This window comes from Pagrus pagrus (genome assembly GCF_965226575.1).
Source record: "Pagrus pagrus genome assembly, chromosome: 18".
NCBI lineage: Eukaryota > Metazoa > Chordata > Actinopteri > Spariformes > Sparidae > Pagrus > Pagrus pagrus.
The window spans coordinates 26,760,741-26,786,712 of NC_140202.1; the positions used below are offsets into that span (position 1 = coordinate 26,760,741).

Here is a 25,972-nt window from a genome sequence, read left to right on the forward strand (position 1 = left end):
GAATCCGAGACGTGAACATTTTTTTTTTAAAATTCTCCCGAAGAAAGTTTTTTCCAGGATATTTTTTCATATGTGAAATTATAAAAAAAAATTAGCTGGGAGAATTTTTTTTCTTCCCATAAAACTATTTACTTCATTCAGTTTTACACTAAATTTGACACATTAAAAAGAAAATCCCCTGAAACAGTTTTCCCAGGAAATTTTTTCATGGATGAAAATGAGTGTGGGGTTTTTCACTAGGAGAATTTATTTTTTCTTCACATAAAACATTTTATTTCACTCAGTTTTACACTTGATTTTTTTTCTTGAAGTTTTCTTTATTTTCTTAAAAAAAACAAAAAAAACAATGCTAGTTGCGAAAAAAATCCCCTGAATTTTTTTCCCCTGGGAATTTGTTTCATTGATGAAAAGAGTGGGGGGGGGGGGTTTCACAAGAAAAACATTTTTTTCACTCAGTTTTACATGTAATTTTATTTCCTGAAAAACAAAACAAACACTGAATTTGAAAACATTTGAACACGAAAAAAAAAGAAATTCTCCCGAAGAAAGTTTTTTCCAGGATTTTTTTTAGTTAGTAAAAAAAATTAGTAAAAAACATTTGTTGGGAGAATTTTTTTTTCTTCCTATAAAACATTTTATTTCACTCGGTTTTACACTAAAGTTGACACGTAAAAAAATTCCCCTGAAATTTTTTTGCTGAGGGTTTTTTTCCATGGATGAAAGTAAGTGGGGTTTTTTTTCGCTAGGAGAATTTATTTTTTCTTCCCATAAAACTTTTTCTTCACTCAGTTTTACACTTGATTTATTTTTTCTGGAAAAGAAAAAAACCCTAATTTTGACAAAAAAAACTTTTTTTTCATGGGTGACAATGACTTCATTTTGTTCTGCTAGGAGAATTACTTTTTTCTTTTCATAAAACATTTCATTCAGTTTTACACTTGATTTTTTTTTCTTAAATATATTTTTTAAATTATTTTCTTTAAAGAAAAATCACTAAATTTGGCACATTAAAACAAATTCCCAGGATTTTTTTTTTTTTTTTCCTGAAAAGAAATTCCCAGGAATTTTTTTCATGCATGAAAAGAGTGGGGGTTTTTTCGCAAGGAATTTTTTTTTCTTCCCGTAAAACTATTTACTTCATTCAGTTTTACACTAAATTTGACACATTAAAAAGAAAATCCCCTGAAACAGTTTTCCCAGGATTTTTTTTCATGGATGAAAATGAGTGTGGGGTTTTTCACTAGGAGAATTTATTTTTTCTTCCCATAAAACATATTATTTCACTCAGTTTTACATGTAATTTTATAAACAAAACAACAACAAAAAAACCCACTGAATTTGAGACATGAAAAAAGAATTTCTCCTGAAAATAACATTTTCCATGTTTTTTTTTTTTCATGTGTGAAATTAGTGAAAACATTTTGCTTCCCATAAAACATTTTATTTCACTCAGTTTTACACTTGATTTTTTTTCTTGAAGTTTTCTTTATTTTCTAAAAAAAAACAAAAAAAACAATGCTAGTTGTGAAAAAAACCCCACTCTTTTCATCCATGAAAAAAAATCCCCTGAATTTTTTTCCCCTGGGAATTTGTTTCATGGATGAAAAGGGGGGGGGGGGGGGGGGTTACAAGAAAAACTTTTTTTTTCACTCAGTTTTACATGTAATTTTATTTCCTGAAAAACAAAACAAACACTGAATTTGAAAACATTTGAACATGACAAAAAAAAAAAGAAATTCTCCCGAAGAAAGTTTTTTCCAGAAATTTTTTTTTCATGTGTGAAATTAGTAAAACACATTTGTTGGGAGATTTTTTTTTTCTTCCTATAAAACATTTTAACATTTTAAAAATTCCCCTGAAATTTTTTTGCTGAGGGTTTTTTTCCATGGATGAAAGTAAGTGGGGGTTTTTTTCGCTAGGAGAATTTATTTTTTCTTCCCATAAAACTTTTTCTTCACTCAGTTTTACACTTGATTTATTTTTTCTGGAAAAGAAAAACACCCAAATTTTGACAAAAAAACCCTTTTTTTTCATGGGTGAAAATGACTACATTTTGTTCTGCTAGGAGAATTTATTTTTTCTTTTCATAAAACATTTCATTCAGTTTTACACTTGATTTTTTTTTTCTTAATTTTTTTAAATTATTATTTTCTTTAAAAAAAAAATCACTAAATTTGGCACATTAAAAAAATTCCCCTGAAAAAAATTTCCCAGGAATTTTTTTCATGCATGAAAAGAGTGGTTTTTTTTTTCGCAAGGAATTTTCTTTTCTTCCCCCTTAAACTATTTACTTCACTCAGTTTTTACACGTTATTTTTTAGTTTCCTGAAGTTTTTTTCTTAAAAAAACAAACAAAAATAAAATAAAAAACCCTCTGAATTTGAGAAATGATAAGAAATGTTTCACACAAGAAAAAAAAATTTCAGGAGATTTTTTTTTCCATGTGCGAAAGTAGTAATTTTTTTTCATTTGGAGAAATTTTTTTTTTTCTTTCCATAAAACATTTTACTAAACTCAGTTTTACACGTTTTTTTTTCCTGAAAAAAAAAAAACACAAAACAAAAAAAACATTGAATCTGAGACATGAAAAAAAAAAGATCTCTCCCAAAATTTCATGTGTGAAATTAGTAATTTTTTTCGCTGGGAGAATTTTTTTTCCTTCCCGTAAAACATTTTAAATTTGACACATAAAAAAAAATTCCCATGAAAAAAAATCCTGGGAAATTTTTTTTCATGGATGAAAAGAGGTATTTTTTCTCGCTAGCAATTTTTTTTATGTTCTTCCCATAAAACATTTTATTTCACTGTTTTACACTTTTCTGAAAAAAACACAAAATTTGAGACATTAAAAAAAAATGTACCTGAATTTTTTTTTTTCTTGTGTGAAACAATTTCTTTTTTAGTTGTCAAGAATTTTACACATGTATATTAAATACACATGGTAAATCATCACTAGGTGAAATCAGATAGTTTTTCCGTAATTTAAGTAATGTAAGATTTTAAGAGCTTAGCCGGGCAGTTTAGGGTCATCAACAGTCTACCGAGTTAAATTTGCCTTGAACTTTTCAGGTTTGCTGGTGCCGAGTGTGAACTAAGAACAAATCTGTGCCACGTGTGTTGTGTAAATCCAGCCTTAGTGCGACCACATGAAGAGAAGAGAAAGCTCCTGTTAACAGTCGTTTTGTTAAAAGGCCACAAACTGCTGCTGTTTGACTCCACTGACACTTGAAGTTTGCACATAGAAAGTAGAAAATCCCGGATTAACAGGCACCGATTGAAACACCAAAGTACACAGTAGCTGTGAAGGAGAAAAAACACCACAGTGTGATAGAAAACATCTGCCCTTTCTAAAGCCATGTGACTACCAAAGCTTATGGAAATGAGTGTTAACTGTATTAACCACATGCACCTTCCTGTAAAGTCCCTGCAGACGGACTGTAGGCGGCTTGTTCTGGATGTGACACCAAGGTGAAAAAAGAGATACAAATACTGGATATCAAAAAAGAGCTCAAACTGACTGGCAGAGGTTCAGCGATGTTCCCGTGAACACCTGCTGTAGTGCACATTCACAAGAAATATTTTACGCACACAAAATATACATTCGATCAAAAACTTTCTTTTTTCTCCGAGGACTAAAAACAAGAGGGAAACGAACTTTACCTCACAACAGCGCTTTGCTTTTCTATGTTTATCGTCCTTTTTTTTGTTTCCGTCTGTGGATCTTTGGGGGACGGAGAGCCGTAAGGTTCAGTCTCAGAGTCTCTTACAGTCCCGTCACTAAGGCAGTTTCCATGACAACACGATCGGGGCTCATGTAGTCCGTTGGATCCACTGACGGACCTGCATCTCTTGTATCCAGTGACCACTGCTCCGGATGGATGAACCTGGGAGGGAAGATGTTACAGTCAATTACCACACGTGAAGTTAATCCTCAAATATTTCTTCCGTCTTTGATTTCCTTTTCTTTTCAATGTTATTTCGGTTCTTCCTCTCGTCTTCCTAATTTCCTTTTCCCCACTCCTTTGCTCCATCTTCCTTCATCCCTAACTCATCCCCTCATCCCTCCTTACATCCGTCCTAATTTCTTTTCTTCTAATCTTCCTCATTTGTCTCTTGCATTTACTTTTCTCACGTCCTTCAACCCGTAATCATTTCTATCATTCTTCCCTGCAGTCCCTTCCTTCCTACATTTCTTCATTTCTTTCCTTTACTCTATTCATCTTTCCATTTATCTTCTCTCCTGCTTACTTTTCTCTTCCACATCTTTTTTCTTCATTCTCTGCATTCCCTCTTCTTTTCCCTCAGTTTTTCCTTCATACCCTCTTTTTTTCCTACCTCTCATTTCTTTAATTCTCTCCTTACAGCTGCCGTCATTTCTTTCCTTGCTACTTTGGTTTCATCTTTTCTAGTTTCTTTCCTTCTTTTCCTCATCCTCTCTTTACTTTTCTCTCCTCCATCCATCTTTTCCTGCAATTCTGTCCAACGTTCCCTTTTCTTTTTCGTCCCTCTGTCCCCGTCTTTCCTTACAACCATCCTGTCTCTTTTTTACCTTCTCATATCCGCTATCATTTCTTTTTTCTTTGCAACTTTTCTCTTCTTTCTTTACTTCCTTCTGCCCTTATTATCCTTTTTTTCCTTCCTTCAAATGATCTGTTAGCATGAAACTACGCAAAACTCTTGATATGACAAAATTTTCTCCCCAAAACTAAACTCCTCTCCACTGTGACACTTAATTGAAAGATGGTTGAAAACTCTCTGGATCTCTGCTGGTATCACCACTGTGAATTAACTCACTCGCTGCTGTCCATGTGAGTCATCTCTAAACTCTGGAAGTGAGGCGAGGACTGGAGGGGCAGAGCCTGCAGGTGTCCGTCCAGTATCTGGGCCTCGGCGGGCCCAAGTGGAGGCACAGTGGCGTGGTCGGCGGCCGTCTGGTCTGAGCCCGGCTGCAGGTGAGACGGAGCTTGCGGGTACTGGTGCTGGTCGGGGTACGTTTCGGAGCTCGGTGAGGACGAGGCCTGACTGCCGCTGCCGGACGTGTTGGCGTCCAACATCTCCAGGAGGAGGTCGTAGACCAGCACCACGTTCTTCCTCTTCATGGTGGACAGATGGTCCATGCCTTTGTTACTGTGGAGAGATGGAGGACAAACAAAGTGAACTAATTGAACACGAGCATTTGTGAAAGTTTACAAAATAAATGAGACGTAAAGTCGGCTGGTGAGTAAAATGTCTGCGTGTGTGTATTTTTCCATCCTCTCCTCTGGATTCTGCTGCAGTCGCACTATTTCCCTCTCTTTTTCTGGCTGTACCTGACGTGACGGATGTGGGAAAGCAGCATGGTGAGGTGTCCCAGGCGCAGAGTCTGCTGCTGGGTCGTCAGGCCCAGTTTGGAAATGGCCCAGACCAGAGCATCGATCACCGAGTCGAGCAGACGCAGCAGCTTGTTCCTGCTCTCCAGCTCCTCGGCGGTCTGAGGGGAGTTCGTACACAGATCTGCAACACGAAGCACGGCAACGTTTTAACAGGATATTTACATCAGAGGTGGACGAATGATCTCTGAGTGCTGGGCAGATATTGACCTTCTATTAATCTTTGTATGTAGTCAATGAAGGCTGCTTTAGATGAAAGTAATAATCATTCAAAACTTGTAATTCTTTATTTTCAGAAAATAAAAAGGGTTCATCCTCTGAGAAGCATAAATGTTTTCAGTTAGATAAAATAAAAAAATTATGAGCAACATCAATATTTCTCTGTGTTTTTCTAATCCTTGAAAGTTTTGCAGGACAAAGTACAGAAGCCCAGAGGGGCCAGTGAGGACATTTTATTCTGGTGATCCATTTTCTCAGTCTGATCTAAATTGTTTTCTCTGCTGTGTTTATGACTTGAGAACTGGAAAAAAAAAGTTTTGCCAGGATAATCTTTCTAAGTTTCTTATGTTTTTTTTCCATCAGTGAAAAAAAAAAAAAAATTCCGTCCATGTGTTAAACTGAGTGGGGAAAAATACGTTTTTTTTTGTTTTTTTTAATGTGTGAAAGAGGTTTTTTTGGCGGGAGAAAATGTATTTTTGTTTTTTGTAAATCATTACATCGTGAAGAAAATGAGCGTTTTTTTTCTCCTGCAAAAACGTTTATTTTTCGCTCAGCTTTTTTTTCTGAAAACTTAATTTCTTCAATCAAACAGTCGCCACCACTTTTGCATATCTCGCTATTCAGCTCATCGAAGACCACTAATGGCGTTGTGATGGACGTTTCCGGATGAAACACTAGGGGGCAGTGGAGAGGAGAAGCTGCGGATCGCCCTGTCCGCCCAGCACCAGAACAGAGGACACGGCTGAGCAGTTGCGCCACCACGCTCCATCTGTCAAAATACATAAATCCTGAAATCCCTCCCTGTTTGACTTTTCAGACTCGATTTCACTTCTTTCACAATTTGTTCCTTTTTTCAGCCCAGCTGCAGCCGAGCAGAGTCAACAGAGGGAACAGAGTCTGGCAGAGGACCCGAGAGTGTGTGTGTGTGTGTGTGTGTGTGTGTGTGTGTGTGTGTGTGTGTGTGGGAGCAACTTTGTTAAACTCTGCGAGGACGTGCCGAGAGGTCGATCACCTCGATGAAACCTGTACAGTGGCGGCTGCCGGTGTGCGAGGACACTGTGACCGCCAGAGCAAACGAAAGGTTAAATAACAAAAGCTGCGCGGCAATAAAAGTCCATCTGCACGGGTCGTTACATCCAGAATCTTCTTCAAACAAGCTGAAGGTTCTGCCGATCTGACCTCTGTGGGAGGATTCACCTCCATGTTCAATGGAGTCGCATCCAAAAAGAGCAGCGAAGCGTCACACGAGGCAAATACCGACTATAAATCAATGAAATACAAGAAACACACAGAGACTTCAGAGCCACTGAGGCTGTCACGTCTCAAACTCAGGAGATATTCTGATGTCTTAATCAGAGTTGTATGAAAATAAAGATTGTGATAGATAGTGTGAATTTAAAATATTCAACTCCTGGGAATCACGTCTACAGAAAGGCCATCGACAACTAATCTGAGGGACAAGGGGACACGAGAACATGAGGGGTAGGAGTGAAAACTGGAAAAGAGGTTCATTGTTTTTCTACAAAAAAAGATTCTCTCGTGATTCTATTCGTGCAAAACATTTCAATATAAAACCACATCAACAAACAAGCTAACAAGCTAACAAATTAGCATGTGCAAAGTTTTGGGTGTTCGTGCATCAGACTCTTCTCTTATTCCCCAACGAGATCCATTTCAGTAACATATCGAGCCCAAAACACAGTTTTCTATCATTAAATGGTAACAAAGGGGCTAAAACGCCGTCATCCCTCTACACCGGAGATGCTGAGATGGCAGCCATTTGATTGACAGCTGATAGGAGCTCATACGCCCGCCCTCGATCCTACAACAGCCAATGAGTGATCGTGTAGACCGGTGACCTACTCCCTCTTCTTCCTCCTCTCTCCTGAGCCACTCACACGGCAGCGTCCGGATATTGTTAAGTAACCACAATAAATCAAACTTATCTGAGATATGCAAGAACGACAAACACTCCGCTGCACCGATTGGACGGGATCGAACTGGATTTATTTGCTCTCTGCAAACTAACTGGTCCGGCTCAGAGGGAACAAAGCTGCATCTCGTCTGCGTCTGTTACACTCACAGGAGTTGAGGAGGATCATGGCCTTCAGACAGACGTACTCCTCCCTCTGAAGCTTCAGCTCACGAAACCGAGACGTGGCCGCCAGCAGCATGTCGAAAATCTCCATGATGCCCTCCACACACTGCCCCTCCTCCCTACAGAGACACAGTAAGAGAGAATAATCATCAACACATGACTGAAGCAGCTTATGAAGCCAATGAACACATATTTGAATCGGAGAGACGAAATAATTTAGAACAAAACAAGACAAATAGAAGACAGAAGGAGGAGATAAAGAAAAACAGATGGAAGAAAAAGAGACAAACAAACAAAACAACAAAAAGGTTTAAGAGAGGACGAGTGGGGAAGACATCATGGGGGAGAAACAATGCAGTTAGTTACTTTTCAGATGCAGGTTTTAAGTTTTTGATACCCTTCCTGTCCAGTGAAACCGTGCATCCACACCACCAAGACCCCCCGTAAATTCAATCAAGCCTAATCCAATATCAAATAAAACATATTTAAATCCGCTGGATCCACATTTTTATTACAATCCCTCATAGATACCAGCCACATAAATACGCCAGATGTATTAAATCACGATCCATGCATCATTCCCTGAGAAATGAACAAGTTTGTTGAATAAATTTTTTTAAAAATTCAGAGTGAGTTAATATTTATAAAAAGCAAAAGATTATCCATTTGAATGTTAAATAAATATCGTCTGTACTGTGTTATTTTGTGATGTAAAACAAAGTGTTTCATGACTTTTTACTCCCCGACTCTGCGCCCGCCTTTTCTTTGTCAGTACGTCTCCTTTTCATTTGTTTCCTTCTTTTCTTTACTTTGTTTTGATTCTTCGTGCACGAGGCTCATTCCTCAATTATCTCCTGAGCATAAATAAAGGTCGGCTGATTGAATCACTGTAATTAATTGGAGATGTGGGCGTTTTACTGCTGGGATCTGGGACAAGGTCGGGTTATCATCGTGGCACGAGAATCCAAACATCTTAAACACGACCCACCTCCACTGTCTCCAACTTCCTTGTTGGCAGGTGTGTTATCAAACACCTGATAACACTGCAGCTTATAACTTCACACTGAGAGCAAACTAACAACAACATGAACCCAGGAGTTTTGTTAATGCATTAAAGATGCAGAATAAACTTGCGTTACCGCCGTGATGATAATTTATGCGGTGACCTGAAGATGAACAAGCCTTCCTCAGGTTCCTCACATCTGTTCCCAGAACCATTTCCTACGTGTTGATTGGCTTCAGAAACATCAGCTACGGTCCTGTTTGCACCTCGATCTTTGATTTTGAAATTCTGACAACCAACAGCTTCCAGCCAGGCGACTCTCACTGTGGCAACTTCTCTCTAAAAAACCTGTTTAATCTTCTGAGTCCTTCATAAGACAAAGTGATTAATAGAAACAGGGCTAATTAGGTGAAACAGTGAAGGTGATTGATGTGTGAGAGAGAGAGAATGAAAGGACAGAAAGAGTCGATGAGAGAGAGGAAACTAGAAAACGACTCTGCTCTCTGGCTTTGCTCGAGTCTCTTGTTGAGATGGATTTGCATCCAGGATGTTTTCCTGAGCGGTCCAAGGAGAAACGGCTCCCACAGGCTGACGGGGACCACTCCACGCAGGAAAATAAGGCTGTGTTATGGAAACACATCAAGGTTAACCTAAGCCTGTGGTGATAGTTTCCGAGGGATCAGGGGAAGAAAGGTCAAACAGTGAACTCAACCTACCAGAGGCGGAAGAACGACTCCAGCTTTTTCTGTTTCTATCGTCCTCAAATGAATTTACTCTTGCATCGCTCCAAGTTAAAGGCACAGAGTGTAATTTCTGCCACTAGGGGGCTCTCAATCAAAACAAAACTCTGGATCTGGAGCCGTTTACCGACGGGAGGAGAGCTCCAAGATTCATTTTTAACTTTTAAGAAGTGGATCTGCTGCAGCGACGGGCGACCAAACGACATGCACCGTTACGTCGATTGAACTTTTGGATTTCTCTTGGATCGAACATTGTTGGACACATTTGGGATAATGCAAGAACAAAACTCTAAAAGCATTTGGAAAACATCCTCGTCGTTTTTAGACATTTTAATGCAGAAACTGTACATTTTATATCTATCATCTGATATATATTGCTAGCATGTTCGGCCCGCAAGAATGTTACTTCACTAATTAGTCCCGTCACCAAGTCTCCAGCACAGCCGATGTTGTGAGGAAACGCAGATGATGCTTCATACGGTGCATTAACCATATCTAATGGGGTTAATCCTCTGACAACTTCCTTCACCATTTTTTTCTAAATTTCCGTTAGAAAAAAGTGCATTTTGCAAAAAAAAACCCATAATGAATATAAAACATGTCACCTCGTAGGAAATCCAGCCACAAAAGAAGCCTGATGTCATCTGTATCTGTTTGACACAGTGATGCACACTTTTCTGCAAAGTGCATCGACAACAGTGCCAATGATCTGAACATGACATCCTCTCGCTGCACTCTGAACACCAGAATGAACACTTTAATATTCATCAACTACAGCTACCGCTGACAAATTACAGCAGCACATTCACTGTGGTTCACCAGAGAAACAAGCTGCTGGTGAAGTGGCAGCCTAATTACAGCGCGCCTACCGTGAATACAAAGGCTGAAGTGAGGCGCCAGAAACAGCCGACTGTTGTGTGGCCGAAGGTGAAGGTCGGTGTGAAAGGGAACAGCGAGTGATAAAAGAGGTTTGGCAAGAAAAAGAGCCGGCAGTCCAGAGATATATCTGCTGCGAACGCTGCTGATATCTTTTTACTGTTCAAGGCCTGATTGGCCTCCCTGTTTACTGTGTGATGTCAACTCGTCGCCAGTGTAACAATGTGGGAGGATTACACTGTAACCACCAACACTGTTGTGGCAAGCATATGGAGGCTGCACACGTGAGAGAGCGGTTCACCTCTTCACAGTTCTGGAGAATCAAGCACCGTAAAATCTTAAATAGAGGCTGCAGCCGTCAGCTATTATTAGACACAGAGCGTTATGCTTTCCTGGTGAGCACGCAGTCAGTGTAGGTAGAAGAGTCGCCCAGCCTGCTCACCTGTTGAGTTTGAAGTCTGGAGAGAAGATGAGTTTTCCAGGGTGATCCACCGACCTCCACATCAGGCCCAACATCAGGATCTCCAGCCAGCAGCACTTCAGCAGGTGGATCTGATCGGCTAGACTCAGCTCTACGAACCCTGAGGACACACAGAGAGATATAAGGACATACCACACAGACGTTTGACTGACTGTGGATACAAAGACAGAAGTTATCGGACACGCTCTCCCAGAAACTAATTTACAACATTATTTTTAAATCGCCTCTGTACATGAACACTGGAGCAACAGAACCAACACCTAGAAACAACATGTTTCCCATGTGACTTTGTGTCCGAACCTCCCGAAATTCACACAGCTGTGCCGGGGAGGCTCTGATTCATTTGAACTCAGTAACAACATGTTGTCAAACTGAAGCTTTGGTGCAACAGACAAAGTTACTTTCATCAGGACTCTGCGGTTCTGTTCTGTTCGGTCTGATCTCAGGTGGTTCAGCTGCACAGGTGAGGCCGGACCATCAGCAACACAAGTTCACTTTGTGTTTTAACACTGCAAATCTACAATCTTACCAAGAACATTTGTCTAAAACCACATATAATTCTCTCTGACAGTCTGTAAAAAGTAAAATCTTTGACAGAAACAAACCCCCCAAACCTCAGAAAGCACTCCTCCAGAGAACAACTCTAACAATGACATCATCGCTGTCAGAGGCCCGGAGCACCTTGCTCACCTGTCTGTGCTTTTATAAAGCAGACAAAGCACACTCTCATTTTTACTTCTGTCAGAGCAGAAGAAAGAAAAAGAAAAAACCTGGGAAAATGTGTCTTTATTCATAAAAAAAAAGACTCTTTGTGATCCCGTCACATTAACACCTCTCCTGGGGAGTTACCTGCTGGGCTGAACACTGGCTGAGAGGAGGAGAGCGAAGGAGGGAAAGAAAAGCACAGGAAGCGTCAGGAAGAAAGAAAATGAGAGGAAGAGGCATTAAAAACTGGACAGGGAAGTGAGGATCAGCCAGACAGGAGAGATGAAATTCACTAATCGCAGCCTATAACTTTAGATAGAAACGGTGAATGATTAATTTGAGCGCCTGTTCTCCGTCTATCCTCGCAGCCGTTATCTACTTTGTTTGTTTATTTCACCATCATGGAAATGACAGCTGGGCGGAGGATGTGTTTACTGTACCCTCGCTTTGTTTTTACCTTTATGACCTTCAGGAGGCTTCTGGTTTTTTAAGACTTCCACACACTGCTGATGGTGACAAAGACAAACTGCTCCCACTGATCCAGAGTTATCGTGAGCGAGTGTTTACCCTGACCTTAACCTTGAACGGCTCTTGTGCTCGGCATGGCCATGCAGCACGTCCCCACGTCTCATTTGATTACATGTAAACTGGACTAATATTCGAAATTCCTCAGTCAAGTTCAAGTCTGTACTGAGACTGAGACTCACGCACTCACTGCAACTACAATAATAGATGCACACAAAAGTAAAAGACTCACATTGATGATTGTTTCATGCTTTACCTTGTTCTCATTGCACGGTGGTTTGAGTACAGAAAATAAGAAATAATCATTTATCAAAATATTTGACAACACACTATTTTCCTACCAGGTATCTTTTTGGCCCAGCTGATCATGAGCACCAGCTCCTTGTCTGCCAGGTTGGTGAGGGACATCATCATGCTGGACTCGGTGAAGGGCTTGTTCATGTCCTCCATGAGGTAGATCTCCGGGGGCTCGGCCTCCATGATGCGGGAGATGAACTCCTCCGGGCTCATGGCCGAGTGGTGAATGTGTTTGGCCTGAGGGAGCGGGGTGAGAGGAGCCTCCAGGTGGAGATGCCGCTGGGCCCGAGAACCCAGTCCCACCCGGACCAAACCTCTGCCTGTGGGATCCCGAGGCTGGAGTCCACCGCGGCGGTGTCGGGCCCCTCGATAGCTGCAGCGTTCGCGCCTTACACCTGGTGGATGAAGACACCGAGGGAAACAGACCAGTGATGTCCCTGCTGGCAACAATATATAGCCCCTAGATCTGCTTTATCATCAAAGGAAATCTCACTTTCTACAATGTGAGAGCCTTAAAAGAAACATAGAGAGACTGAAACAAACATGTTTTATGAAGCCATGGGATAAAGATGTCACGGTCAGTACCTCAGTCTTACAAACAGTGAGATACAATTTTCCTGGAAGTCTCTGCAGACATAATTGCTACTTTCAAGAAGGCAGAGTGCCACTTTTCAGCATGAGAACAAATCTGCAAAGTCATTTGCAGATTTTCCAAATTAAACCAGGACTGGAGTTTGTGCCTCGAGTTGTTTTTAAAATACAGCGTGTACCCAGAGAGCCTCGCTGAGCTCGTCTGTTACAGCGCCCAGACATCACAGGAGGAGTTTTGTCAAATTTAACTTCAATTTTTTTCGTTTTCTTGCCAAGAGTTAGATGAGAAGATTGAAACCTCTCACAGTATCTGTCCTTTCATACAGCCAGGAGATGGTTAGCTTAGCTTAGCATAAAGACTGGAAGCAAGGGGAAACAGCTAGCCTGGCTGAAGGCGACATAATCATGCAGGAAGACTCCAACTTTTTGTACAAAGAAAACAAAACAAGCAGCGTTCCTAAAAGTTCCCACACATCATACCTGAGGAAAATATAGTGTTAAAATGTTACTTGAATACTTGAAAAATAGCATTAAAGTATCAAAAGTACAAGTGAAAGTAAATCATACATATATTTACATGTGCGGTCAAAAAGTACGAGACCACTAAATACTTTCAGTTTGTCCCCGACAGCATGCACTGGAGCTGGCATGGACTCCACAAGTTTGACAACTCATGTGTCATCAGGTTTTGCACAAGCTTGTGGAGTCCATGCCAGCTCCAGTGCATGCTTTGTAGACATTTTACATTTTCTTTAAATGAGCTACTTTGACTCTAATGCAGCACGTAACCTGCAAGGTAACGAGCTATGAGGATCTTCTAATTCAAGACAAGAAAAGGAAATAAAATAGTTCCCAAAAATCTCAAACTGCTCCTTTAACTTTTCTGGAAAAGAGTCCGATTTTCAGCTCTTCCTTCGCTGGTGAACTCGTGCCTGAAATGTTGCTCTCAGAACTGGACGATAAACTGTATTCATGTGATTCTGAGCCTGTGTTTTCAGAAGTGACTCAGTTTTTATGCCATAATGAGCTCGCAGCTAACACGTTTAACCTTTTTCTCTCCAAGCGCTTGAACTTTCGAGCTGCACTAAAGATGACAGAACGTCAAAGACCCCAATTATTATAAAAGGCGAGCACCTACCACACTTCATCATGCCCACTTCGTAGCATTTACGTAAGCGGCAGGCCTGGCAGCTTTTACGCCGGTTCTTGTCGATAGTGCATTGATTTGTAGCGGGGCAGATGTAGTCATTGTGTCCTGAGGAAAAAGGAAAAGAAACGACACGCTGCAGAATTCTTCCGATGGACGAGGAGAAGGAGTAAGTGCTGAGTAAACGTGGACAGAAAGACGGAGCGGATACCTTGGATGCTCCTCTTGAAAAAAGCCTTGCAGCCCTCGCAGGACCACACGCCGTAGTGGTAGCCCGAGGCGTAGTCGTGGCACACGGCGCAGAAGTGCATGTCGGCTTTCTCCACCGCCGAGGAACACGAGGAGGAGTTCACGCCTTCCCCCCTCTCCTCTGATCTCTTCCCCGGCGGCTTGTTACAGCTGATGACGGAGCTGCAGGAAGAAACACAGACTGTGTGAACGAGGACAACTTGACATTTGGAGTTTTAGCCCGTCGTTCACCCGTCATTAGTCCTTCAACAGGTACTCTTCTGTTCAAAGACTCTCCACAATTACATTTCAGTCAACTGGAAAATTGCATCAGGAAACTTCACAGCCTTCATCACTGAAACATAATGCGTTTATAAATCTGCAGCATCCACGACCTGTGCAGTTATGACTGTCATCAACTGGTGGCACAGATAAGGAACCACAACATGTGTCATCACATGGGTTCAACCTCTCAGCTCCAACTAGCTGATCCACGCCAGGAACAGACCTGGCGACCCGTCAGAGGTCAGCTTGTGCTCCCTGTAGCTCAGCTGGTGGAGCATACACAGCATCATGTACAGAGGCCACAGCAGCCCAGGGTTCAAACTGGACCTGTGGTCTTTGCTGCATGTCATCCCCTCGTTCTCTCATCCCATTTTCTATCATTCTTACACTGAAAAACACTCTTCCTCTTGACTTTGTGTCTGGCTTGTCGTGTATTGAAGAGGAGAGTCTATAGGGAAACATTTTTGCTGCCCTGGGCTGTCAAAGTCCATGAGAACAAAACGGCAGAAATGATTGTAGATTACTGCGAGGCCATGTAACCGGTCTGCACAATCCAAATGTGAAGCCACTTTTCTTTTTCCAAAAACATGTCTGATGAAAGCCGTGAGACAAAGCCTCAAAGCAGAACAATTTCTAGTGTCAAAGACAATTTCCCCTCGAGCTCAGGCGTTTAGCTTCCCTGGCACTTACCAAACAAAACTGTATCATTGATGCTATTTCCATCCATGCACCAGTCTCAGTACACCTACCTGCTGGTGGTGACACCGTGGGCTTTGGGCTCCAGCCAGGGCGCATGTGGGCTGGGTTCATTGTAGACGCGAGGCTGAGGGCAGTGCAGAGTCAGCGAGGACATGCTGTGGTGTCCGTGGGAGGGCCAGAAGGCTGACGGGCTGATGGAGGGGCACAGATAAGACGGGCTGTCGGTGATGGGCTGCCGGGTGTAGCTCAGCACGGACTGGCTGTAAAAGTTCAGGGGTCCGTGGCTGTGGTTGTACTCCTGGCTGCTGTCGGTGTACGGAGACGGGATGCAGACGGTGTGGCCGTCCATGCCCAGAGGAGGGCTGTACACGGCGGAGAGTTGCCTCGGGGAGCTCGGCTTCTCCGAGGGTTTGCTGGAGTCCACCTCCTGGAGCTGAAGCAGGGAGTGAGAATCCAGCTCAGGGGAGGAGGCCATGTCACGGGGAGGCTGCTGTCGACGGGGATGATGAACGTGATGACGCACCTGGTTCCTCTATTGCATATTCTAGTGTGGACAGGTCCTGTGGCAGAGGGGGAGAGACACTGGTTAAACTGGAGAAAATGTAATGATCTTAACAACAGGTTGAAATCTATCTTGCCTTTTTCTGATATACTACAGTAGCAGTGTGGCTGCAATTTGTTTAACTTCCTGTTTCCCGAAGGAACAACTGCAATCATTTTTGTCTAGTGTCATCATGTCAAACTTAAATGATGTCAAATATATCTTTCAATAAAAGTTACTCTCTAGTTCTGATATAAATGATGCTTATTGCCACTGTTGTTTTAAGATGAACAGTCGCGTCCGTCATTGGTCGTCACGCTCGTCAGCTGCCAGTAGTTAGTTCCTCATAGGACGCTGATCGGTTGAACCACTGTGGTTCGTCGCTTAGTTTGAAACATGCTCGGAAGGCAGAAGGATTTGTGAGATGAAATGATCACGTGATCTTGTAAATCCAGGATTTATTACCAAACACCTGCAAACGTGATGACAGTCGCTGCTGCCTCGTGCTAACTGGCAAATGCTAAACATACCTGTTAAAACATCAGCATGTTAGCATTGTCATTGTGGCAATGTTAGCATGCTGATGTTAGCAAGCACTTCTTGTTCTTTAAAGAATTAAAGATTTTTTTAAGTTAGACCAAGATAGACCCTGGTCTGTTCTTTGCCTGCGCAGTAAAGTAACTGTAGCCTGTCACTTTATAATTCACTTCATTGTTGTGTATTTTTAATATCTGTCAAAACATTTAAGTGCAGATTTTTCCCTCAATAACAGATTAAGAAATGTCCCCTTGCTATTTCCGTTGGAGTGGAGGCAGACATTATTGACAAAAACATTTACCGAGATAGTTTATGAATACGATGAGGTAACGCATCTTTTCCTGGAAATGATGAATTCAAGTTTATCTTCAAAATGAGCAGACGTAGAGTCAAGTCCATTTATTATTGCTTCGCCTCAATGTTGTCTGCATGAGGCTCTCTACCAATATTCTGCTGTTGTGACTCAGTGCAGTTGATTGGGAGTTAACAGGGATCCTCCTATCGCCAGTGATGATGCTTTCGTTCAAGGGCACTCAAGAGTCCACATGAAAACAAAAGATAATGGGATGTTTTCTTTACTGAGTGACTCACAGTTAGAGGGCAAACTGAGATCCTGCTGCTGCACGTGTGGACAAGAAAAAACACATTTATGGACCTTTCCCCTGCAAGAACTGTTCCCGGAGGAGGTTTACATGCATTTAAACACCAAGTTTGTATTAATCGTTTAGTCAAAAAAAAAGGTTATCACACTTTCCCAGAGCCAAACATGATGTTCTTCAAATTCATACACAATAAAAGCAGCAAATCCTTTCGTTGAAGACTGGACGTGGGGCAAAAAAAAACGTGGATGCTGCACACACACGTTGGACTCAGCTGCACAGGAGATCTCTACAATTCAAGACTAGTTTCAAGATTATTCTTATCAGATCATCCTTAAAGTGCCAATAAAAGTGTGACAGACGTGAGGTCACAGTGACATTAACCTTTGACCACAAAAACCTAAAATCAGTCCAAGTGCATATTTGTGCCAAATTTGAAGAAACGCACTAACGCAGCCGAGTAACCCGAAAACACTCTGCAGGCATCGTTATTGATTTCTTCATTCCTCTGTTCTACCTCTTCGTGTCTGATGTGTGATGACCCAGGTCAAACCATTCAGCAGCTTACGTACGTATGTACTCACATACTGAACGCTTGTTGAAGAAGCAATATGGAGAACAAAGACTGATGAGCCGGTGTGTGCAGCAACCAAACCGACACTTCACCAGAGACACCAGCTCAGTTAATCAGTGCTAGAATCAACATCACAGCAGCGAGAAGAAAGGTGCCAGCGTACATACAGTAAGTGTGTCTTTGGGTGTTTTGCTATAATTTCCTTCTCCCCAACACAAAGAGAGAAGAAGAACAGAGCATGCAGGGCGAGCTAGAGTTCATTTCAAGTAAGTGCCTATAGTTTAGCTAAATAGAGACAAACTTGGCCACATATCACAACTGCAGGGTGATGATGAATGCTAAATAGTAGCTTAAACGCCGTTTACACCGAGCACAAATTCTTGTCCAAACAATTTGCATGGAAATTAAAAAAAAAAAAAAAAACTATAAGAAAAGAAGAAAATATTCAGACGGACCTCGATGTCAGCAGATTTCTGCCAGCGGTAATATACACTTGACCGATGAAATCCTTTGTTTCAGCTGACGTCCAGGTCACAACTAGAGAAAACCCTCCCAGCAGCTGAGATACAATGAAGACGTTAGCTGATACTTTATTTATTACATTATATGCTGGTCATAGAGAGGGGTTTTGGGGGTCCAGGGGGAACTTATTGGGCCAAAGTCGTGAAATGTAAATGACCAAATTTGATCATGAAGAGGACTTATAAATGTCTCTGCAAATCTGGGGGACGGGGACAAAACTGCGACACAGCACCGCTGATCATTTCCCTCGATACGAGTGTGTTGAATTGAGCAGGGACGCATTTTATGGCATATGAATTTAAATAGATTGTTTAATTTCTTCTTTCAAAAGTTGCATCGTCTCCTTTTATGTAGGTGAGCCCGCCAACAGCACCGAGAACATGAGGCGTTCATGACGCATGATTCTCTTTGCCGAGCAGGAGATCAGCGTCAGAGGAACCAACAACAACTAGAGAGCAAAACGACAAAAACAAATATAGACAATGAATTAAAGTGGCCCCAAGATGTAGCAGATAAACACGCATCACATAACCAACTAACACTTGTCAAACACAAGTACTGACTGCTAAAAAAAAAATGCTTCTTTGTGCAGTTTTAAATGTCTCCTGATACTTTCCTGCACAGCACTGGCAGCAAAGCGCTCAGATATTGTTATTCTGAAGCTTTCAGTAGCTGTGAAGCGGCTGCAGAGTGGACAGGACACATCATGCCAAACAGTCACAAGGTCGGTCGAATCAACAGTCAACATGTGTCTCACCCATGTCAGGTCAAAGTGGCCTGGAGCATAACAATGCACCCTTACCTGTTCACCCTGCAGCCTCACATCCTTCTTTTACAGGACGCCGAGCACGTCTTTTTTTTGCGGTGTCCCACATGTCCTTGTGCTCCGGTCACACGGCCGCACCGTCCACAAAACCAGCTTGAACATGTTTCTAATCGCACTGAATTACAGACGCACTCTATTTGTAATTAACCTAGTAGCCTATTTGTAAGTTATCCAGCATGTGTTGATGTTAAATATCACAGCTTGTACTGTAAACTCAGGTGTCATGCAACTCGTTCCGGTGTCTATTCTGAGGGCAGCAGCCTCTGTCCGCCCGTCTTTCAGAGTTCAGTGGAGTTCAAACTCAAAACAAATATGGGACGGCAGCACCAGATGCCGTTAGCTTGTTAGCTCAGTTAGCCGTGCAGCTAGCAGTCCCTACTGTGAGCACAGGAGCTTTGGAGTGGGACGTGCCAAGGCTAGCTGTTTAGCATGTCTTCAACATGACACACAGACATGATAATGTCTAAACCGTTGTTTCTTTGCATTCTGTGGATTATTTTTTAAATAATTTTTTTAATGTTTTCCACTAAAAGTCGTTGCACATGTCACGGTCAGTGCTGTGGCTCTAAAACGCACAATAAAACCTCTTCACACAACGATCACGCAGGGGTATTTTGTCTACTCACACTCTGTTTCAACTGTTAGAGCTAAATCTAGCCAGATCGAGGATGACGTATCGACACAGCAGAAAGGTTGATGCTCCTACAACGACTTGGCTGCATGTCGGGAAATTAAAGCTGTTACAGAAAATAAACGCAAGATGCACAATAATAGAAATAATCATAATAAAACTAATTGCCGACATTCTGGTTTGACATTTCACGGGGCAGAATATCTTCTCAGTGTTCATCACAGTCTGTGATTAATGTTAAAAATTCCAACAGTCACAAGTTTGAAACATTCAAAACGAACCAAAAAGGCGTGAAAGAGATGAAATGGCTCACTTACTTCCTCAGGCTGTGTGGCTCAACAGTTAGGCTTTTACCCATCAACCCGTTCTGTCAGGACGTGTGTGCTGAAGTTTGAGCTTTGGACAGACTGGTGATCATGGCAGCCTTCCATGGTAAACCACCAGGCAGGCAGCAACACAGGGTCAAAGGACAATGTCTTAATGTGGCTCTTTTATTCCAATGAATCATTCACATGCTCCCACTGATCTGGTCTCTGGAGGGAAGCTATGCTGATTTTTATCCAGCACCGAACAGAGTATAGAAGTGGGATTGAGACGGAGATCTTGTGACCATGCTGACCAAGTCTCACCAAACTCGCAGTATGACACCCACCAGCAGGCGCAGTGCATTCTGGCTTTCTACATGTTGAGCTAAAGTGAACACTGCAATCCTTTTTCACCTCTCATGTGGCTACATAGTTTTTACCATCATGCCCAGGAGACTACGTACAACTGTCTTGTTTTCTTTCTAATTTTCTTAATTTCCAACGAGCAAAAACTGACGTTATACAAGTTAAAACAGCGAACACGGTAGTTTTAACCTAAAGCATGAACTTTTCCTAAACCTGACCAAGTATTTTCGTTAGCCTAACTACTTTATATAAAGGTAAATATGTTGCCAAGTTGAAATTTCTCACCGTTGATTTTTGGTTTTCACACAGGACATAAACACGAGTGGTCTCCGTCGCCGCCAGACAATAAACACTGAGTCACAATAAGCTTCTTACTTGATTGTTTTCCTGATGGGAACAGGCTGGTGTCACACTGTATTCATTCAATCAGCCTCTGTTTGTTAACAGCTAGGTTTCCTATTTTTTTGGCAAATCCAGGGAATACCTGCTCCAGTCCAGCGTGTCTGAAACAGCAAAAGAGGACGAGGGAGGGGCTGCATTTGAGTTTGTTTGGCGGATGAGTTACTGTGAACCATGAGAAGTGTTTTTATTTACAGTTGATGAAGGAGAAAGATTTACCAAGTCAGTCACAGTCTGTATAAAGTTCATCTTGCTACGGCTGATTAATATTAAACAGTTTGGCAGGAAGTCGAGCTTTTCAAGTTAAAACACAAGAGCTCGGTGGTTGAGCATCAACACCCCCGCTGAAATACTGAATGTGTCTCGAGTCCAAATTGCACCAAATTGGACGCTGCACTTCCTTCAGTCCTCATCAACAAACGTGCCGAGTGTGAAGTGGGTCAGAAGAACAGTTCTGGAGGTGTGTGATGAACGAACAGACACACAGAGATTCTTTGCTTCAGATGTGACTCCTCGTACAGGTTTAAATAAAATAACATTTTAAAATAACTTATTGAATTCAAGTGTGATCAATAATCGATTTGCTGTCCAAAAAATTAAATGTAATCGTTGGATGGTTGGATGTTATTCAGCTATTTAGCAGATGAATTTCAACATCTGGTCCAAACATGTAGTAATAAACTGGCTCTCTGCTGTGATTCATGAATGAACAGCAGCTAAAGAAAAGCCTGGAGCACCCTGCAGAGTCCAGTCAGAGAGAGAAAGCCCTCCCTGTTCACACTGACAATGTGTTTTCATCTCATAATAAACGGACCTCACATGAACGGAGAATTTCTTCTGACCACAGATGAAGCTCAGTCGTGCCACCTTAGACAGAAGACGAGGTCAACGCGTGACCGTCTTCACCAACACAGAAAAATATCTGTTTCAACACATCCATCTCTGAAAACGTTCCAGAGGGCGCATATTACTGTTGGGCTGTAACAAAGCTCGTGTCAGCAACAAGACATATCACGAAAACCAGACGGGAACACGAATGAACGTCCGGTTACGCAGGCCGGTGCATCAAAAAGCTGTTTATTTCTGCTGGATAAAGGAGCGTGGAGCCCCTCGTCCCCTCAGAACAAGGCTCCCAGCCAGCAGCACATACCGAAACACAAAGACCCCCAGCGAAAAACCATTAGCCAGCCTCAATCCCTCCATTCTCTCAGCCTCACAAAGCCGACAAGGAGCTGCTGGATGAGAGGAGTCGTGGTGAACTGACTGGGTGGACAGATTACATGGGAGCTGGACGGAGCAGCTCCTGGCTCCGTCAGCAGGAATCGACAGGCTGATTACAGCGTCGGGATGGGGAGTCATTATCGCTGTCACTGCTGCTGCTGCTGCTCCATCTACCTGTCAGACAGGTGTGGCCCGTCTCCTGTAGTGATGGACTCCAAAAATAACACCACAATCCTCAGTGTGTCATTTTGAGCCTTTTATTCTGTCAGTGTGATAAAACGTGGTTAAAACATGAGAGATTAAATGATTTCTACACAGTTTATTACAGTCAAACTAACTAGATTACTTCACAAATGTCTGACAAATGCAAATACTGGAGGAAAAGTTGAGCTAAAACAACAGGGACTGAAATGACTGAAGTCTACGTTGGAGGTCCGTAGTTAATTATTACAGCTGCAAAGGAGGTAGTCAGGTGCAGTAGGTTAAAGAGAGAGAGTTCAGGGTGGATCGGTGGGTCAAACACAGGACTTTCACCCAAAAGAGGTGAGAGGGAACCTGTTTGTTTGCCGTATGAAACCACAAGTCAACAGTCATTTATCTCAACGATGCATTTTAACCCAAACAATGATCTTTAACAGAAACCTGACTGGAAGGAACATTTCTATAATTAAGGTATGATTAGTTTAGAGACAGCAGCCAAGTTCTACCATTTCCAAACATCCAACCTGCTGCAGCGTCATTGATAAGGACACCTTTGACCTTTGACCTTTGCCCTGAGACCTGCAGCCTGCATGCATGTGATGGATGTTCCCAACAGGAATCAATACAGACATGTATTGACCAAAACACTGATAGAATGCATGAACGAAGATGTGACATCCACAAATCAACGCCGCAGCAACATTTTGTAGCAACATGGCTTCAGTTCCAACACATCAAAGTCTCAGCTTACTAAAGAACTGAACACATTACATCTGGTTACGTCCGTCATATCGCACACGAGGAGCTGGAACTAGAGGATTTTGCGGCGTGCTTGAAAAATGATTTAAACAATTAATGGATTGTCAAAAAAGTTGCCAGTTCTGGTGTCGTTTCAGCTCTTTAAACATCAAGAAGTCAAGATTACACATGCAAAACTCCTGGAACGGTCCTTTGACCCCCCAGTTTCCACCGGGCCCGTGTCACCGGACCCGATCATGGCCCTTCTAGACAGTGCTCGTGTTTCCAGCGGCTGCATCACAGCACGTCTCAGCAGCGGCACAGGAGCGGAGAAAACGTGCCGAGTCTATTTTTGATGGACGTCGACCGCAGCCGCGTCAGTTTGCACAGAGCGGATCAGACAGGAAGTCGGGATCTACAGCACAACACAGTCAGACATAATAGGATTCAACTACGTATCCTTCTCAACCACAGCAGAAGCACAAACATCAAGGACAAATGATGAAATAAACACAATCTGAGCAAGTCAACAACATCAGACAGACACGAAACACTCCCAGTGGGATATGAAGCTGTGTGGAAACAAAACAGCGGCGCACACGCCAAGTCACAGGGACGTGCCCGGTGGACTCAAAGGGTGAGACCACAGCAGGAAGCAGCTGTAAGCATCAGCCCGTTCAAACTGATGAAGCTTTACGTACAACCTCAGGCCAGACAACATCAGGTTTCTCCTCTTCAAACCTCAGAGGACGAGAGTTACACACTGACGCTCCCTCCTCTCGCTGCTGCCTACCCTGTGTGTGGAAAACACCCGCCGACTGCAGCGAGCAGACCCACATGCAGCGCTGCGCTCGGCTCACCGCGGCCGTGTTTTAGTTACACTCTGTACTCGGGTATCTTTGGTTATGGACGATCTGTGGATGGAGCGGGGGAGCTATCAGGAATCGCTGAGCACGGTGACCTTGGCGAAGTTTCGGCGCCGGACGGTGGAATGCTTTTTTAACGTGGGCGAAACCCCGGAGAAGAGAAGGGGACGTGCTTAAAGTTCTTATTTTTGGTACCAACAGGACTTCCCTCCATCCTCCCCTCCACACACACACACACACACACACACACACGCACACACACACTGACTCCCCCACAGCTCAGTTATTCGCGAGTGGAAGAGGAATCTGGTATTTACAGCAACAGCCAGATTATTATTACACCACGAGCAGACTCAAGGCTGAGGAGAGGAGGTTGAAAGGCGGACATCCTCGCCGAGGCCTGAAAAACAGGAGCAGATAGGGTCGGTTCTGTTGATGTGATAAAATAATCATCAGCGGCGTCGGAAAGATTAGAGCGTCCACCGAACGTCCCTCAGAGAGGAGCTGCAGTGACGCTGTGATAAACTGTGGAGGACGAGCGGCTGAGGAGCAGAGAGTTCATGAATAAACGTACAAATGAAAACAGATTCAAACTTCTTTAGACACGTCGACTCTGCAGGAATCTGATGGGAATGTTAACTTGAGTTGTTGTGAGGAGATCAGACCTGACGGATCTGATGGGACCTGATTAATGGCTGCTGCTGTGTGTCATATCTTGGATGCACATCAGTTGCAGAGAACGATGATGGAGTGGCTGCAGAGGCGGTGAATCCTGGATGAAACTGACATCCCAGTTTGGGCTGCAGGAGCTTTTTATTGCAAACTAAGATGAATTCTCACATCCGTTTATTCCAACTGATTATTCTTTTCAGGAACGTCCTTGAATCAAATTATTCTAAAGGCAAAACTGTGTCTTCAAATCCTTTCATGAAAACACTGACAGGAAAAAATCTCTGTGGCGTACAGAGACCGAGCGGTCGAGAGGGTGACAAAGACTGACATGAAAAACACTTTTAGATTTCGCTGCTGGACGATCGGTTGTGTCTGGACTCCCAACATGTTCACATCACGATACAGCAATGCTGCGACATAACCGATGTTGTCAAAAGTATTGAAATATCGATAACACTGAATATTTGAAATGGTTTCAGTACTCGCTAAGTAAGTTCCCACATTGTCCCGCCTCATTCAATGTGGATGCTGTTGTGCTGAACACACAGTAAACAAGCTTTGTTATATTTATCTTTTCATAAAAATCTAAAACTTCATGTCCTCTTTTCTTTTCCTGGTGGTATCGAATATCGATATTTTCAAGGTATCGCATCGAAGCGACCCTGGGTTTTTTCGAGTGTGACAGAAAATACTCTGAGGAGCAGAGAGACTGAAACTCAGCACAGAACGTCAGCCTGTCAGCGTCCAGATAATTCTGATACATGTCGTTACTCAGACAGTTTCTCAGCAGGGTGATAAAAACTGAAGTTAATATATTTTATTGTGTCTGGACTCTTTTCCTCCTCTGAGACTCTGAAGAAGATGCAGCCATATAAAGGAAAGAGGGGCGGTCGAGTCTCTGTTGTCTCCACACAAACTGGCTGTAGAGCACAAACTTACTTTCATCTCTTTCTGTCATCACAGTTGCGTTGGACAAAAGGCTGAGGGTGACCGAAAGCTCCAGAACAGACACTAAATAAAGTGATATTATCATACTGATCTCTGGTTGCACTGCACTTAACACAACAACACAACACAACACTCCAACATATCCCAATGAGTTTTACAGTCAGGGTTTAAAAACTGATCTGATCTGATCTGCTGCTTTAAACACATTAAACGTCAGTAAGTTGATTGTCATCCTGACAGGAAACTAACATCACATTAATTCAGTGGTGAACTGGAAGCTGCAGAGCATCAGGTGAAGCAGCTGATTCTCCTGAAAACACACTTTAAAGCTCTGACTGTGAGCTGCACCTGTCAGCCTGGAGACGACACGGCTGCTCACCTTCACTCTGTTACGCGCCGCGGTGTAAAACTCCTTCTCTGCCTCTCCTGATGCCAAAGTTGGAAAATGAAGTGTCACAAACCTGTCAGTCGGCTCAGGTGGTGATCAGAGGAAAGAGCTGAGCTGCTGGTTTCAGGAGTTTTGTTGCTTTTTAAGCGCCTCCTTCACCTCCGCTGCTGCTGCTGCTGCTGCTGGAGCGAAGCGTCACACAAGGCACAAAAACAAGGACCGTGACGCGCAGAAGTGAAACTACACACGGACATCACATGCACCCTGCCGGCGCGTTATTCCCCCAACAGCTCCTTCCTTCCTTCCTGGCGTGTTATTAATACTTCCCTGCTTCATCCCCTCTGCAGTCCCTCAAAGTGCAGGTTTAGGGTTTGG

General features: G+C 42.7%; 1 protein-coding gene across 1 annotated transcript; it reads right to left on the reverse strand.

Annotated features, from left to right (window-relative positions):
* Positions 1-2,632: 2,632 nt before the first annotated feature.
* esr2b (estrogen receptor 2b) lies at positions 2,633-25,674 on the reverse strand. The gene is made up of 10 exons (XM_084380732.1): positions 25,589-25,674; positions 15,314-15,823; positions 14,263-14,462; positions 14,043-14,159; positions 12,358-12,708; positions 10,748-10,886; positions 7,672-7,805; positions 5,310-5,493; positions 4,795-5,127; positions 2,633-3,884 (listed from the first exon to the last, which is right to left on the reverse strand). The coding sequence occupies exons 2-10, from the start codon at positions 15,736-15,738 to the stop codon at positions 3,764-3,766; spliced, it is 2,004 nt and encodes a 667-aa protein (XP_084236858.1). The 5' UTR covers positions 15,739-15,823; positions 25,589-25,674; the 3' UTR covers positions 2,633-3,763.
* Between the last annotated feature and the right edge of the window lie 298 nt (positions 25,675-25,972).